The 17646-nt window shown below is 39.2% G+C and overlaps 1 protein-coding gene across 3 annotated transcripts in view; it reads right to left on the bottom strand.

Annotated features, from left to right (window-relative positions):
• Positions 1-17646, bottom strand: part of LOC101854318 — a 65748-nt gene that overhangs the window by 34295 nt on the left and 13807 nt on the right. For all 3 annotated transcript variants that reach the window (XM_035969174.1, XM_005096191.3, XM_035969175.1), the window contains exons 2-6: positions 8981-9049; positions 7939-8086; positions 6612-6731; positions 5526-5674; positions 4560-4767 (exon numbers count right to left, since the gene is read on the bottom strand). In XM_035969174.1, the coding sequence (XP_035825067.1) occupies positions 4560-4767; positions 5526-5674; positions 6612-6731; positions 7939-8086; positions 8981-9049 (694 nt within the window). The remainder of the gene's footprint in view (positions 1-4559; positions 4768-5525; positions 5675-6611; positions 6732-7938; positions 8087-8980; positions 9050-17646) is intronic.

Genomic DNA, 17646 nt, shown 5'->3' with positions numbered 1-17646 from the left:
AGGGGGGGGGGGCAGAGGAGGAAGAAGGTGGGTGCACAAGTGAGGGTGTGTGTGGGTATGTGAGTGTGTATGGGTGTGTAGGTGAGCGGGTGTGGGTATGTGAGGTTGTGAGGGTGTATTACCAAGTGCTCACTGCCAATCGGATTCGTTGGATTGAGTCGAGACCAACCAGATATTCTTTCATTGATGGGGAAAAAGCTACCATTTTGGCACAACTCAACTAAATTCGACAGGGATCTCCAAATAAAACATGTTTGTCTTTCAAGATCACGAGTTCATTCAGTTGTATTGTGCCAAAATGGTAGCCTTTGCCACTCACTCAGTGAAGGAAAGTCTGGCTGACTCTGACTCAATCAGAATGACAATGTGCACTGGATATAAGCCAAAGGAAGGTTGGCATTTTCAGCAAAGGTCATGCAAGGCCTCAGAACAGGGTAAAGATCACAAAGCTAGTTGGATTTCACAGCGCCAAAAAAGGTACTTCTTCCAGAAAAAATGTCTTGTAAGTCTTAGTTTTAGTAAGAGTTTTACGGCACTTGCAACCCAATAAGGTCATATAAGTTATAAGTGCCGAAGATTAGAGTGGTGTTACAAGAGAGTAACAAACACAAAAAAAGAAAAAGGGGAGATAGAGACGATAGATCTTTTTATAGGAAAGAAGGAGCAAACCACACCAGAGCACCCACCAACCACCCACCTTGTAAGTCTAGGAGACGCATTTATAGTCCATTGTTTAAAGCTAAATGGGTATGCAAGCTGACAACAGGGCAACAGTGGAGAAGTTATGAAGACAAATATATTCACAAGCATCTGTGGTATAGTGCTGTCGCATGTAGGAGACCCGAGTTCTATTCCAGAGTGAGGAGAATTTTTATCGAGCATCTCAGTCTTTCCGCTGGGATATTGTATCCCCCTGAGCCTGTGTTGGCCCCCAACAGCCAGGGTGGAAGCTCGTCTTCTAAATGATCTAAATTGTGTTGAGATGGACACAAAAACACCTACGTTAATAATAAAAGGCAACATTATGACTCTCTTTTCCACTGTGCGCTGTGTGGACGGAAGTATCTCTTTGTGGTCCACCTAATGACGAATATAACACCAAAAAAAAAGCAAAAAAGAAAGGCGGTGCCTTGTCCCTAAAAAATGAAAAAGGTTTTGTTTATAATCTTTAGAAAGTGGTGGGATAAATGCAATACCATATCCAAAAGCCTTGTGCTGAATCAGTAAGTACACATTGTGTTACGTGAAAGAGACAGAAAAAATCTTGCGGCTTTAAAACCATCCCCAGGCTGATGAAAGAATTAGAAAAAGCCAGGTACTATACTAAGAAATAAAAGATTTCGTGCAAACTGTCTAAGAATAAGAAAAATTATACTTTCAAAATATAAAAGCGAAATCTGTACACTCAGTATTGATGTATATAAAAAGAGAGCATCTAACCACATCTACAGTGTAAGTTGACTGATATTTCTTATAAAGGCAGGAATAATGAAAAGCAGTCAATGTATAGGGTTATTGGGCATAGAAGTCGCGTACTTGCAACGAACACCCGACACTACAACCTTTTCTAACTCTTTTTGTCTTTTTAAATCGGGTTTCGCAACATTAAAAGTAACGTCTATGGTGAAGAAGTTAGGCATTTTGCCACTGCATACAAATGATGTGAGTTCAATTTTCATGTGAACAGATTTTTTTTAATTCGGTATCTCTGTCTGTCTGCTGAAGTGTTGTATCCCTTTCATTTCTGATTGGGTCTGATATGCCGGGCTGAAGCAGCTCACCATCTATATGAAGTAAATATATGGTCGCTTTTAACCCTATCGGTACATCGTGTTTTACAATCGTATCCATACCACGTAGGGAACTCTGTGCCACCACTTTCCAAAGAGGAAATTTACTCGTTAGTCTGATCTGTACGCTTTGCATAGCAGTCTGTCAAAATGATTTTTGGAGAAATACTGAAAATTTCAAAGAGAATTTCGCACTAGAAGTATTCTAAAATATGAAGAACACAACCCTGGGTGTACAAAATGACCCCAGAGCGTATGGACAGGGTTAAGGACAAGCGGGCTAACCCAGACTTCGGGGGTTTCCAGAAATCTTGACCTACACCAAAAGTGGGCATTGCCCTACCTATAGGAGAAGTTTGGTTTCATTGGTGTGTATATATTTGTTTGATTATAGAGTCTTTGTCTTTTAAAGACACTAAACAGGGGGCAAACACTTTACCTTCAATTTTCTCAAAAAAGCATTTTGCGGGATAGTTCCGATGGCGATGTGAAAAACCTACATTTACAATTACTGTATTCTGAGTGGCTCAAACTAGTAAGTTCTAGCTTGTCTTTTTGCCACATTAACTTAGGGGAGATACACATTCCAGAACACCGTGACACTTGAGGTGCTGTTTTGCGGGCACTTAAAAAAATAGAAGTATGACTTCATTATTCAAACACATTTTTAAACAGTTTTAAAGGCAGGCAACTACATGCACACTCTGAAATGTACAAATTTGCGTTTCTGACTTGTACATGACGTTTCAAAAGTACAAATTTGCGTTTCTGACTTGTACATGACGTTTCAAAAGTACAAATTTGCATTTCTGATTTGTACATGACGTTTCAAAAGTACAAATTTGCGTTTCTGATTTGTACATGACGTTTCAAAAGTACAAATTTGTGTTTCTGATTTGTACATGACGTTTCAAAAGTACAAATTTGCGTTTCTGACTTGTACATGACGTTTCAAAAGTACAAATTTGCGTTTCTGACTTGTACATGACGTTTCAAAAGTACAAATTTGCGTTTCTGACTTGTACATGACGTTTCAAAAGTACAAATTTGCGTTTCTGATTTGTACATGACGTTTCAAAAGTACAAATTTGCGTTTCTGACTTGTACATGACGTTTCAAAAGTACAAATTTGCGTTTCTGACTTGTACATGACGTTTCAAAAGTACAAATTTGCGTTTCTGATTTGTACATGACGTTTCAAAAGTACAAATTTGTGTTTCTGATTTGTACATGACGTTTCAAAAGTACAAATTTGTGTTTCTGATTTGTACATGACGTTTCAAAAGTACAAATTTGTGTTTCTGACTTGTACATGACGTTTCAAAAGTACAAATTTGCATTTCTGATTTGTACATGTTGGATCAAATGTACAACAACTCTGACTTTGCTCTGCAGCTGGTCAGGGAATAAAAATCTCTCATTGGAACTTTAATCTATTTAGATCCAGATGTTTTGCCTTTTGGTTTAAAGGTCACTTTCTTCATTCCAAATGTTGTAAGAACTGAGTCCCACATGAAACATTACAAGCAGAATTGAAAGGGTAAGTTTTTTAAAATTAAAAAGACAAAAAAAACAAAGACAAAAGAAACAAAGGCAAAAATATGCGAGGCGCGTCTGTCAAAAGTCTAAATACTTCTATCTACTGCTACAGAAAATGATTTCTTTATGAAACAAAAGGGGAAAAGAAAAAAACCGCTGATTATCACCCATGTCGAGTTTACCTGAAACTTTGGCAAGGAGATCTGAGGAGATCATAGATCAGCATGAGAAAACAGAGAACTGTTTTATCCAGCTCAGCTGATGCTGTGGTATGTGTGTGTGGTAGCCTATCCGTTTCAAATGTTTGGAGCTCTGAAGAGCGTGCATGTTGTTGTTGTTGTTGTTGTTGTTGTTGTTGTTGTTGTTGTTGTTGTTATCGATTCAGTATGGAGAACTACACAGCAGAGACTAAAGTCAGTTGAAACTGCTGTAGCGGTTACCTCGCCTAGCTCTCCATAGTGGTCACTTGTACTAACAGACAATGTTTCATGACACCTTTGCTTTTGAACATAGTTTTTTACGTGCCCACAGTGGTCCCTGTCCAACGCAACCACGGTCAGTCATTTTTGCTATAAATTGGACTCAAAACTTGCTCATAGCGGCCACTAGCTACACAAATTTTCTGTCCAACCCATCTTCCGACTGAGTGGGTAGGTCCGTTCAGTTAATGCAAAGTAGCTCTTATGATACATACAATTTTGAAGGAAATGAAATGAAGAGATAAAAATAAAAGTTTCAGATTTTAAACAATCTGTTGACTTCGTCAAGTCTATTATAAGTAAGTGATTATACCTCAGACCTGTGCATAGCAGCCAAATGTATATATATATAACGGTCACTTTTCTCTGAGATCTTGAGTTGCCGTTGTGGACAAGTTCAACTCTACTTTTCATTTAGTGGCATTACTCTGACTGGTTTGTTTTTCTTTTAAAGTACAGAACAGGCCTATACAGAACAGAAAAAAAAATTAGTTCTTCTTCTGGACACCATTACTGCCACTTCTAAGTTTATATAAATAAGAAAATCATCTATGGTACAGAGTTTAAGTCTTCTGAATGCATGCAAAAGATTTAAGTTTCAATCCAGATAAGGAAGATACCATATCAAGTATTTCAGACATTTTATTGGGAAACGTAAATAAATCAGCAAAACTAATTATGTACGTAGATCCTGATTCTCAACATATCAAAACAAAAAAGGGTAGATCAATTAATGAGCAGCACTACTCACTGTCATCATCGGTATCATCGTCATCATCATCGTCGTCATCATCATCGTCATCATCATTATCGTCGTCATCAGAAGTTTTCCGCTTCTTCGAGCGGGGCGTTTTCTTGGGAGGGGTCGGAATCTTGTAGAACTTTTCCACCCAGCCTCTTTGCCTGAGGCTGTGCCGGATGGTGGAGTATCCACCCTGGATGGTGAACACCTTCTTGTACTGGAGAGAGAAGAAAATATAATTGTGTCACGGCGCGGTGGAATCAGGCTCTCGTCAATTTTTGGGAATATATATGGAGCTACTGGTATCACGTTAAAGCCTGTTCATTCGCCTTGCTTTGAAAGAAAAAAAAAAAAGTTTTAACTTGAACAGAAGTCGGGATATTTTGTGATTGAAGGAGGATGGGGACATCCGGGTTCAGAGGTAAATTTAGCGAGAAAATGGCTGCCAAAGTTTGATGATTTCCATAGCTTGAGAGTCCTTGAAAACTGAAAATTTACAGTTTTTAGCCCTTTAATAAACGTTTTTCAGTAAAATCCACACAGAAACCTGTTTATAAATAGAAACAAAAGATGTTGAGCCAAAACAGCAATAGTTAGATAAAAATTGCCAAACAAGCAGAAAATGCCGGTTTCTTTGATTTTAGTATTTTGACGAGTGCCTGATTTCACCACGATGCCTCACAATTGTGAGTTGTAGCAGGGCAATCAGGTGCTTGTCAAATTTTAGGGAACGGAGAAATCAGTATTTTGCTGACTGTCGGGCGATTTTTATTTAACTGAGTTTTTTTTGTTTTTGTTTTTTGCACAGAAATATACTGCATCCATTAAACAACACATTTTAGGGTGAATTTTGCTGAAAAATATTGTTTAAAACCAAAAAAATATCAGTTTGTAGAAGGATTATGAATAATATTCAGCTTTAAAAGTCACCAAACTTTGGCAAAAAGTATTTACATCAATTTAGCCTATTGTTACCTTGATTGCCCGCTCTACAGTGTCTTTGGCGTTCCTCAGCCTGTCTCCCTCGCTGAGCAGCGACATCTTCTGCTGCGACATCTTGGGCCGCCCCAAGGTTGGCATGGTTTTACTCCGCGATGAGGCGTAGGAGTCAGCCATGTCATTTTCTAAAATAAAAGAAAAAAAAGTTCCAAGAGATTTACGACTTCTTTTAAAGTAATGGTGGGATTCATGTCACTGAGGATATTAGTGACAAGTTGAAGTAAAAAACATCAGAAATAAAGCCAAACAACATGATGACCCCTACTTTGTTTACTGAACTGATGGAACCCAACAAGTTTTTTGTTTCTCCTGTAAAATTTACTCCGCAGTCTAATCACAAGAGCGACAAAATAAGATAAGATAATAATTTATTGATCTACACAAAGAGAAATTTGCTGTGGCATGGTAAATACACACATGCACACGTCTACACATACCCTATTACTCTGTCTGTCTGTCTGGCTCCCTGCCTGCCTGTCTGTCTGTCTTTTGGTCTATCTGTCTGTCTGTCTCTCTCACACACACTAACACACACACACACACACAAACACACACACATACTCACACACACACAAGCACACACACACACAAGCACACACACACATGCACACACACACACACACACACACACACACACACACAAATATACACAATCACATACACAGATGCACACACATAAACAGCCATTGGATTTTTACATGATACAAAATAATGTTCTTCTCGCACACTTGACAATGACAAACATCACAGAGACAGGTGTGATATAAAAGTCAAGTAAAGTTGTCCCCACATCCGATCTAGACATTGGGGATTGCCTTGTTAGTAAGACAACTTCCAGGACCTTCAGCATAATATTATGGTAGGGTGGCCAGTTCCTTTCCACGCTGCCCGTACTTCCCCAACTCGAAGTCAGATACCCATTACACATGCTGGGTGGGCAGAAGGGGGGGCGAAAAAAAATGTGTTTCCAAACTGAGGCTCGGACCCGCACTTTCCAATTTGGAGTCAAGCACACTAACCACTCCGCTACCGCAAACAAAAATGAGCAGAAGATGAGCTCACCTTTATCGTCTGTGTCGCTGCTCTCCGTGTGTCCCTTGGAGCGGTTGCTGGAGCCATCTCCGTGTCCTCGCACGCGCACCTGACGATACAGCAGCTCCGGGTTGTTCTGTGCCAGTGGCCCTGGGGCGGATAATAATAATGACAATAATGATAGTGGTTAGGCTCTCGGACTCGCAACCGTAACGTCGTGGGTTCGAATCCCGTCAGGGACCCGACGTTGTGTCCTTGAGAAAGGCACTTTACACGAATTTTCCTCACTTCACCCAGGTGGGAATGGGTACCCGGCTATAGACAGTGAAAGATCTTGTCAGTTTGTTAGTGTTCGAGCGCTTTATCAGCTGCTTGCACTGTATGCTTCCCGGGAAGCTGAGAATGTTTCGGAGTGTTCTATGGTCTGCTGGGGTAATAATATTGTGTAAAGCGCATAGAGCCTGCTGTTGAGCGGGGATATGCGCTATACAAATGCTATCTATTATTATTATTATTATTATTATTATTATTATAATGATAAAAAATAATAATGATGATAATAATAATAATAATAATAATAATAATAATAATAATAATAATAATAAACATTATTATTATAATAATAATAATGATAATAACCATATTAATAATAACAGTAACAATACAATAGATTTTACACTTAGATAACTTGGTTCTATAGTTTTGTTCTGTATACTAGTTATTTTGTTTCGGAAAATGGCCTCACGTTTTATGTAAGGTCAATTTATTATTTCCCCGGCCAATTCTGCCTAGGGAGATGCTGGAATTTTGTTTCTACTGTCATTACACACGGAGAAATCGTGGTTTTAAGAAAGGCACTTTCAGCACTTTTGTTTCCACTGATCAGCTGAGCATGTCTCTTTCTCACACACACATTCCTTTTTTTATTCATGAAAGTATTCAATAGTCTTTATTATACATGGCATACAATATATAGATCTAGACATTCACAAGCATTTTTGAATATCAATGTAGGCTTGCTCTTGCTCATTCGGATATGAAAAAAAATTATAAGCCCCAAATAATGCCAAATTTATACAGCACCCCAAAGCAAAACTACTAAAGGTACATCAAATGGTGTGTCTAAAGATCCATCTGATGTTGTACTTTGTTCCAAATTTCAAAGCAATTGGATTGTATTTATGGTTACTAGTGGGCCCTTACATATGAGCCAAAATGACCGGTTTCTGGGTACAATTACAGGAAAAAATTCCCGGGATTGAGTGAGTTAACATGGTTTGAGGCTTCTGCTAAGGCCTATGAGATTAATTCCAGAAATTTTGCTGCGTAAAACCTCAAGTGCAAGCAATCAACACACCATTCATGAGGCGGTCCAGGCCGGAGGACATGTGTGTCTTGGTGCGCTGCAGCGACAGGGTGTTCGACGGACTCATCTCGTCGGTGCGGTTGCCTGTTTCGGGTTCAGAAGAGGGAGCCGAGATCACATTGTCTTCTTCCTCCAGAAGCTGAAAGAAACACAGCAAAGAAGTAGTTAAATTAGCTTAGCTTTATTTTTAGTAAGGGCTTTACAACACTTGCAACACAATACGGTCATATAAGTGCCGAAGATTAGAGGTGTTACAAGAGAGTAACAAACACAAAAAAGGAGGAGAGATAAGGACAATAGATGTTTGATAGGACAGAGTTAAATTAGCTGTCCAGAATGGGTCAGTAAAGATGCAAAATTATGTAGTTAAATAAGCTGTCCAGAACGGGTCAATAAAGACGTAAAATGATATCCTTAGCCAGATGTTCAAATGTAATCAGTCTAAAAAAAAAAATAAAAAAAATAAATTTGTGCCACGATGAGGAACTGTGGTTTTAACACTTTGCCACCACAAGGCTCATTTTGGGGGAAATCCAAAGAAACATCGCTGATCAGCGTTTTGTGATGGGAGCGGAAGTTTGGTGTTCTTGCCGATCGGCGAGGTGTGAGGGCAAACTGTTAAATGGACATAAAAGGTGACGACCCAAAAATGTAAAAATGTGGAGAAAATTGCCCTACGGGCCGAACAATGTCGGTTTTCTTTTATTTAATTATTTCACCAGTACTGCTGTAAACTGACAAAAAGCCTTTTTTTCTATATTGGAGCCAAAAATTTTTATTCGCTAAATAGAAAGCCTGATCAGTTACCCTACTTGTGTGAAAAAAATCAAAGTGAAACTTGTGACTAGATTTTGAAAAAATAAAATTAGAATCCAAATTTCGGAAGCACTCTATTTTTCCAATGGCAACACTGACAAAAAACCCCTCTTTTTCTTGAAACTGCTGTGAATAAAAAAAGGCGTTTGTCAGCTGAAGGCAGAGTAGACACTAATACACAGATGTACAGGTAAATGAGAAATGAAGCAGCACTTACCTCGTTCCTGGTCTGTCTCCTCGGAGCTAACTGTCCCGACAAACGGAATTGTTGACTAGATCTTTCAAGCTGTAATAAGAAAATAAAATACAAAAACCATTTTAGACAGCACAAAAAAACAAACAAAAACCCCCCCCCCAAAAAACAACAACAGGATAAATTGATACAAACACTGATCAAAAGCTTCAATTTGGATTCAATAAACTGATGCAACTCAACATGAAACGTATAATGGCATTTCGTGTATGCTTAATGTTTCATTTCATTTACAAGGGAAACCATTGAATTTTCTTCCGTTTAGCCGAATTTTCGGTTTAGAGAGTTTGCTCAATTAGAAGAATAAAATCTGGATTTTTTTTTTCTTTCAGCTTATAGCTGTTTTCGCAATAACTATGTTTGATTTAAGCGGGTTTCACGGTATTTGTGCTGAAGGAAAGTGTGACATTCAGGGATCTTTGTGATACTTAACCCTATCCGTACGTCGTGTTTTACTATTGCATCCATATGACGTGTGGAACTCTGTGCCATCTCTTAACCCTATTCGTACGTCGTGTTTTACTATCGTATCCATACGACATGGAGATTTCTGTGCCACCTCTTTCCAAAGAGGAAATTTACTCGTTAATCTGATCTGTGCGCTTTGCATAGCAGTCTGTAAAACGATTTTTTGAGAATTACTAAAAGTTTCAAAGAGATCTTCGTACTAAAAATATTCTAAAATGTGAAGAATACAACCCCGGGGGGTACAAAATGACCACAGGGCGTACGGAGAGGGTTAATCCAGACTAATCATTTGTAACTCAACATTCATAACGGCGCTACTTCTCTCTTCTGTGTATCAATAACCCAACAATTCAGAGCTGTTGTGGAATGGCACTGAAACCCCACAGGAACTGTGTACAGAAACTCAGACAGTAGAATGAAGATCACAAGTTTAATGTAGGTGTTTTTACACCCCTATCAACACAATTTAGATAATTCAGGTGACAACCTTCAACCCTACCTCTCAGAGCCAGCCTGTGCTGAGAGAGAAATACAATATTCAAGCAAAAAGACCGAGATACACTCACTAAAAATTTTCCCCACTTTGAGAATCAAACTCGGGTCTCCTGCATGCAATTGTGAAGCACCTAACCTCTACACCACAGACACCGATGAAGTCATGAGTAAGAGAAGCCTTTTCCTTTTTTGTTTTTGTAAGAGTTTTACGGAACTTGCAACACGATAAGGTCATATTAGTGCCAAGACTGTTGCTGCTGATGAATCTCTGTCCTCATTCATTTCGGTATGTGATTGCAAAATTATTGCACATATGAAAGCCCTTATTTAAATTTATGCAGATTTTTAAGGAGGCTGGCTGCATTCACTGTGCTCTTAAGGCCAATGTGGGCGGTGTGGGACACAACGTTGGAGACGAAATACAGAGATGCTCCGAAATATCTTCCTACTTGGGAACTGATTTTATGTTGTCTGAACCTACAGAGTAAAAACTGGCATCTGTGTGTGGTGTACCGGTGGTGCCTCACTATCCCGCACAGAAAATGTGAGTTTATGTAAATACCCTGCGGAGAGGGTGTTGGGGTTTTTTTTTGTCGAGTATCTCAATCAGTCAGCTGGGATGTTCTATCTCTCTCAATCTGTGTTGACCTTGAGAGGCAGGCTTGAAGCGAACTACCTCCTTAATACTCTAAATTATATCAACAAGGAGTTGTAAAAAATCTACAACTGCATTGCACTACGTAGCCGATATAATTTTTATAAAGTAGATCTATACCGTTAAAGCATTTCACAACAGATGCTATGTAAATGTACAAAAAATACACATATATAATATATACGTGTGTACAAACACGCAAGCAAAAACATGAACAAACAGACACATTATAAAAACGTATGTATATATATATTACGCTAAATAAAATGAGTAACCACCAGAAAATCAGTGTTGTAACTAGAAGATAAATGTGCAATGGTAACCAAGAAAAAGAATTTCTTAATTGTCAGTAAATGAAAGAGAGAAAAACAAACAGAAATGCAGCACGACGTGGTGGAATCAGGCGCTCGTCAATTTTTGGGCATGTGGAGTCATTGGTATAATCTGAAAGCTGATGTATTTGCCTTGCATCGAAAGAAAGAAATATCCATTTATCTTGAATAGAACTCAAGATATTTGTGATTGAAGGAAGCGAGGTCGCCTGGTTTCAGTGGTGAAATTATCGAGAAAATGGCTGTAAATTTTGGTAACTCCAATAGCTAATGATTCTTTGAAGACTGAAAAATGACATATTGTTTTCATTTAATCAATGTTTTTCAGGAAAATTCACACGGAAATGTGTTTTCATACGGACATAAAAGAGGTTAAGCAAAAAAAAAAAAAAATTGCATGAAAATTTCCAAACTGGTGGAAAATGCCTCTTTCTCCGATTTGCTTCATTTGACGAGCGCCTGATTTCGCCACGCTGCCTCACAAATCAATGTGAATAACATCAAAGCATGGGATTTTAAACATTTTCTGGTATGATTCTGGTGTGTCAGTATTCAATTAGGCGAAATCTGAACCATCTACTGATATAATTTATAAAGTTCAACATTTTTTCTGCAAAAGGCTGCTATGAGCTGACTTCTGAGCACAGAAAAAACACACGATTTTACTACATAAGCCCAGCATCTCAAGAGACCTGTTTACTTTTGAGTTGTAAGTTAACAGATTATAATCCCAAACACCTTTTTTCCATGAATGACAATAGAAGGACATCCGTTTTTAGTTTTAGTAAGAGTTTTACCGGACTAGCAGGACAATAAGGTCATATAAGTGCAGAAGATTAGAGGTGTTACAAGAGATATTTGTTCTTTTTTTTGGTTCTTGTAAGAGTTTTACGGCACTTGCAACACAATAAGGTCATATAAGTGCCGAAGATTAGAGGTGTTACAAGAAAGTAACATACATTAAAAAGAAGGAGGGCAGATAGGGACGATAGATTTTTAAAAGGAAAGAAGGAGCAAACCACACCAGAGCACCCGCCAACCACCCACTACAAGAGATTAACAAACACAAAAAAGAAGGAGGAGAGATCAGGACGATAGATGTTTGAAATATAGGAAAGAAGGAGCAAACCACACCAGAGCACCCACCAACCACCCACAGGACATCAGCTTGACCCACCGAGGACACACAGTGCTTGAAGATGTGCTGCTTTGAGGCACTTTACGAAACAAGCATACACGAGTAATAACATCACAGAAATTGATGAGGGAAGAAATGGAATAACATCAAGAGGCGAGCCCACGATAGAGATAAAGGTGGAAAGTATGTATACTATACCCTGGTGCATGGTGAGAAAAGCAATGATGATGATGATGATGATGATGATGATGATGATGATGATGATGATGATGATGATGATGATGATGATAATAACATTAACTTCCTACTTATTTAGACACATAGATTTTTCAAACTTTGTTTCCTTTATTCCAAATGTCAAAAAGGCAGAAAACAAATGAATACTATGAGACATGCAAATTTTTCTTTCTGATTTGGGTATGGGGGTTCTACAGGTGCTGCAATTGTGCTTTCTGTCTGCTGCTGATTGGACATACATGTGTCCAATAAATACATCATTAAACGGTGAATGACCCTTCAAACACTCTTAATTTATCTTAGCGGAGGGACCACCTGATTTAACGTTCATTTTGGAGAGGAAAAAGGCAAGTGAGTGAAGAGTATTCAAAACTCTCCAACAAACGACCCAACATAAAGAACGCCCCTTTTAGGATTTGAAACAGACAGAGGCATCCCCATCATAGCTGAGCATGATACAAACTTAGCCCACTGCATGTCATTCTCAAAACACAAACTTGGAAGCTTAATAGAATAGAAAACAACAGTCACTGCTCATCTCAAATAAAATAAATTATAAACAGGTTTAGCCCAAGCTCAGAATTTAAAAAACAAATGTCATAAAAAAGAGACATTATATCAACAGTGTTTTCATATCCCTCTAAGACTGGAAAACGAACGCTCAATATGTACTATATTATTATTATTGCTAAATAAATGTAATTACTATTATTATTATGTTATACTTATTATCATAATAATAATTAATATTATCACTATTACTATATTATGATTCTTATTCCAACAACACCACAGTGATTGAGAAAACCACGGGCAGCCCAAGAAAACAGAAAAACAACGCACCCTTGAGAAAAGGCGTAATGAAAAGCCACTGCGCGAAGACTTAACCTTATTCACAGTCCAAGCAGAACCATATGGCAATCAGTGCCCAAGCCTCGGTATAGCACACACACACACACACACACAAAAGCTAGCAAGGAGAAAACCCTTGCAGGCTTCCAGTGTGAGGCACAGAGGGGCTGGAAGAATAAAGCAGGGCTTAATACAAGTGGCCTGGGACCAGAGAGTGTAGATCAAAACCTTCTGCACGCTTCATCGAGCCCGTTCCGCGGCGTTCACATAAGCATTCACATTCAGCCTCAGTACCACAGCCAGATTATGGAAACCATTTGGCAGAGTAAATATTGGGTCAGGATAAAGAACGCTTCTATTTAAGCAATGACATTTTTTGCACGAAAAGAATATAGACCGGGACAGAGATTTTATTATGATTTATCGAAGGAATACTGTATTGAATTAAAATGTTCCTTTTGGGTTGAAGCTAGTTAATAGAAAGAAACATTGGTTGTGAAGGGGCTCTCGTACACACGTAACATATGCTTTGACATGAATGGAGAGGGTGAGAGGGAGAGAGAGAGAGAGAGGGAGAGAGAGAGAGAGAGAAAGAGAGAGATAGATAGATAGATAGAGAGAGAGAGAGAGAGAGAGAGAGAGAGAGAGAGAGAGAGAGACAGACAGACAGACAGACAGACAGACAGACAGACAGACAGACAGAGACAGAGAAAGAGAAAGACAGAGACAGAGACAGAGAAAGAAGGAGGGAGGAGGGGAAAAGATAGAGAGACAGACAGACAGAGTGAGAGAGAGAGAGAGATTGTGTTCTGGTAAGAGAAGGATACAGTTAGCAAACATCTCAGGCCTATTGTGGAAACCAGAGTAAGACGAAATTTTTAAAGACCTCAGATTGTCTTTTCTCCTTATTTTCTGAACACATTTTCTGTCAGCAGCCTACAAAGAAATAAACTAAAGTCATTGTTCAACAATGACTGGTACTAATCCTCTGAACATTAAAGCTGTGCGATATAATATATACATGTATGTTCCTATGACGATTTAAGAGATCACAGAAGTAATTAATTTCAGGACAAACAAGTGTGCCATGGCAAGTGATTAAGTCTTTAAAAGACAGATAACTTGGAGGGAAACCAAATTTGCCGGCAAATAAGTTTAAACTGGTGGTGAAGATCACTTACTTGACGTACTATAAATTTGGACAGCATCCACAAGCAAAAGTCTTGATTTCAAGTGACTGGGATTTAACCGTATAATATATATACATTGGCATTTACTCTGCATATGATGAGTAATGATTTTTTTATTCCTTCAAATCTGTAAATTTGACTTGTCATGCCTTATTGGAACTTCTTTAACCCTATCCGTACATCATTTTTTACTATCATATCCATACGACATGGGGAACTCTGTGCCACCGCTTTCCAAAGAGGAAATTTACTCGTTAATCCGATCCATACGCTTTGTATAGTAGTATGTCAAAATGATTTTTTGAGAAAAATTGAAAATTTCAAAGAGATCTTCGTACAATAAGTATTCTAAAATGTGAAGAATACAACCCCGGGTATACAAAATGACCCCAGGGCGTACGGATGGGGTTAAATGAGTGAGGTAGATGCTAAACCGGCTGCACACAAAGTGTTAAAATTCGTCAAGTAAAATTCATGTTACTGGTAGATCTTATGAGTCACAGGTGTAAAAATTGTGAGAATTATTTGATCCAAGCAGCCTGAAACAGAGGAACCTCCAGGCAGCAGCTGGAGAATTAGACTGTTTTTCTAGATACTCGTACAATTAACGCTTCATCAGATACGAACAGGCTATATTGGGGCTCTCGAGGCCTAGAGGTTAAGGTGTTCGCCTCTCATTCAAAGGTCCCGGGTTTGAATCGACGAAGCGACGGAAACATTTTCTTCTCTAAAATTGTCTCCTTTCACCTCCTTCCCTGCTCTCTAGCAGTGATATGTCGTCTGCTTTCGTCTCCACTTTCTGCTCCCATCCCTTCACCTCCTTTGCCCTCCTCCTCTGGGCTCCTGGCTCTTTCTGCAGCCTTTCTACTGTTACTCCTTGGCTCCTTACTGCTGTCTTTCAGCCACAACCCTGATCTTCTGGTAGGAAAGATCTACACCTAGCCTTCTCGGATAGGGGCAAAAAAATCTCGGAGGTCCCGTGTGCAAGCTGCGTACATTAAAGATCCCTCGGTAGACTAAAATCGATAAGAGTAGGCTTCAGCAGCCACCTGGGCAAAATTCAAAATTTCCTTAAAACTGAAAAAGTGTAATGTGTTTCGCAAGCTCATATAACCTTGTGCAGTTGCGAGCGCCGTAAAACACAAACACCCCCTCCCCCCCAAAAAAAGGAGCGCCTGGCCCAGAAGTCAGAGCAAAGATGAAGAACAACAGACAGAAATTTACAGCTGAGAAGACACATCAAATAAATAAGTGAGGCATCGTGGTGATATCAGGTGCTCGTCAATATAACAAAATAAAAAAAATCACCAAATTTTTGGGCGATGGGTAGTTTTTTCTAATTTTCTTGTTTTGGCTTAACACCTTTAATGTCCTATTAAAAACACATTTTTGTATGGATTTTTCAGAAAAACATTGATTAATTAAAGGCACAGAAATTGTACATTTTCAGTTTCCAAGGACTTTAGGCTATGGAAGGTACCAAAGTTTGGCGGTCACTTACTTGCTAATTTTACCTCTGAAACCAGGCGACCCTACCCTCCTTCAATCGCAAATATTTCGACTTCTAGGCAACATAGACGGATATTTTTTTAACGAAAGGAAGGCAAATGGACAGGTTTTAACATGATCCCAATGTGCCCAAAAATTGATGAGCACCTGATTCCACCATGTCCTGACACATATCATTATGTCACTAATGTTGCTAGCAATGAGGTTGTATAAACCGGAACAGGAAATGTGATCTGGCTGTACTTTGAAGACCTCCTTACATCAGTGGAACTTTTATGAAAGCTGAAGTGGTACGGGTGCATCACGCAATCATCAAGAGTAGCCAAGACTATGTCACAGAGAACAGCATGAGGAGGGAGGTGAAGAGACAGGCAGAGGAAACAATGGAAAGTCAACATCAAAGAGGTGGACAGGCTGTGACTAGGGAACATCTTACTACAGAAAGCTGAGAACTGAGAGGAGGGAAAGAAGCTGGTTGCAAAATCTGAAATGATGCGCCAAAGGTCAGCCAGACTTATAAAATAATAGATAGCATTTGTATAGCGCAAATCCCTACTCAAAAGCAAGCTCTATGGGCTTCACAATCTATACTATTTCCCCATCAAACCTGAGAGCATTCTGAAACAACTTCAACTTCCTGGGAAGCATACAGTACAAGCGGCAATTAATAGGCACTAAAACACTAACATACTGACAAGATCTTTCGCTGTCTATGGCCACGTAGCCATTCCCACCTGGGTGAAGAGAGGAAAATTCATGTAAAGTGCCTTTCCCAAGGACACAACGTCAGGCCCGTGGCTTGAACCTTCGAACCCGCAACCTCACAATTACAAGTCCGGTAGCCTAACCACTAGGGGGATAGATGAAGGTGAAGATGAAGGTGATGGTGACGTGCTGTAGAGCACATGATGTCTACATGCATCATTCCACCATCGCAAATAGTTATATCCTGGTAATAGTGCTGTAATTGGTCCTTTTATTCTCCAGCCTCCCCCCCCCCCAATCCCACCCAAGAAAAGTAAAAGAAGATAAACGGTTAGGGTCTTAGTAACCCATTTAATAATTCCAGGCTGGGAAGAACCTGTCAGAAGAGACATAAGTACAGCTCACACTATTCCACTGTCACATTAGGATGTGATTTGATAGAAAGAAAAGTTATCAAATTTTTTATAGAAAGAAAAGTTATCAAATCTTTTAAAGGAGCCAAGAAAAGTATTGGAAGTCAAAGTCTCCTTTGAGGTACAATGGAGTCAACTGAAACCGAATGCGGTTATCTGATATTGGCAGTAAGCCGCAAAACAATAACCAAAAACATGGCAAAACCAAGAAAAATCTGACAATCCCGCAGATTTCATTTTAAAGGTTGAATGTTTTCCTCCCTATCCGTCTTTCACAGATGAAATGAACTTGTTGGTTAAGGGTTTTACTCTCATTTAACTCTTTTAAGGCTGCTCAGAGTATGGTGTTACTCATTTGTTGTGTAATTTTCTACCCTCCTTGATGTAATTTCTTCACCTAGAGGTAGAGTTGGGTCGGGCTCGCTAAATCAGCGTCCGCGAGTAATGAACTACTCGCTGGCACTACCCGCAAACGAGCGGATGGGTAACGAACCGTCCGCTTGAGAAGAGTAGTTCGCTACTCATCTGACAGAGACAACAGTTCGTTTAGCGGACAGGCGGACGGAGAGACTCCATGCATTCGAGCGGGCGGACGGACGGATGGGAAACGAGTCCTTCTTTGCATACAATTTACAC

The sequence above is a fragment of the Aplysia californica genome, unplaced genomic scaffold, assembly GCF_000002075.1.
Source record: "Aplysia californica isolate F4 #8 unplaced genomic scaffold, AplCal3.0 scaffold00123, whole genome shotgun sequence".
In the NCBI taxonomy this organism is placed as follows: domain Eukaryota; kingdom Metazoa; phylum Mollusca; class Gastropoda; order Aplysiida; family Aplysiidae; genus Aplysia; species Aplysia californica.
The sequence above is the reverse complement of the archived record's forward strand: the minus strand, read 5'-3'. Positions and strand labels throughout refer to the sequence as shown.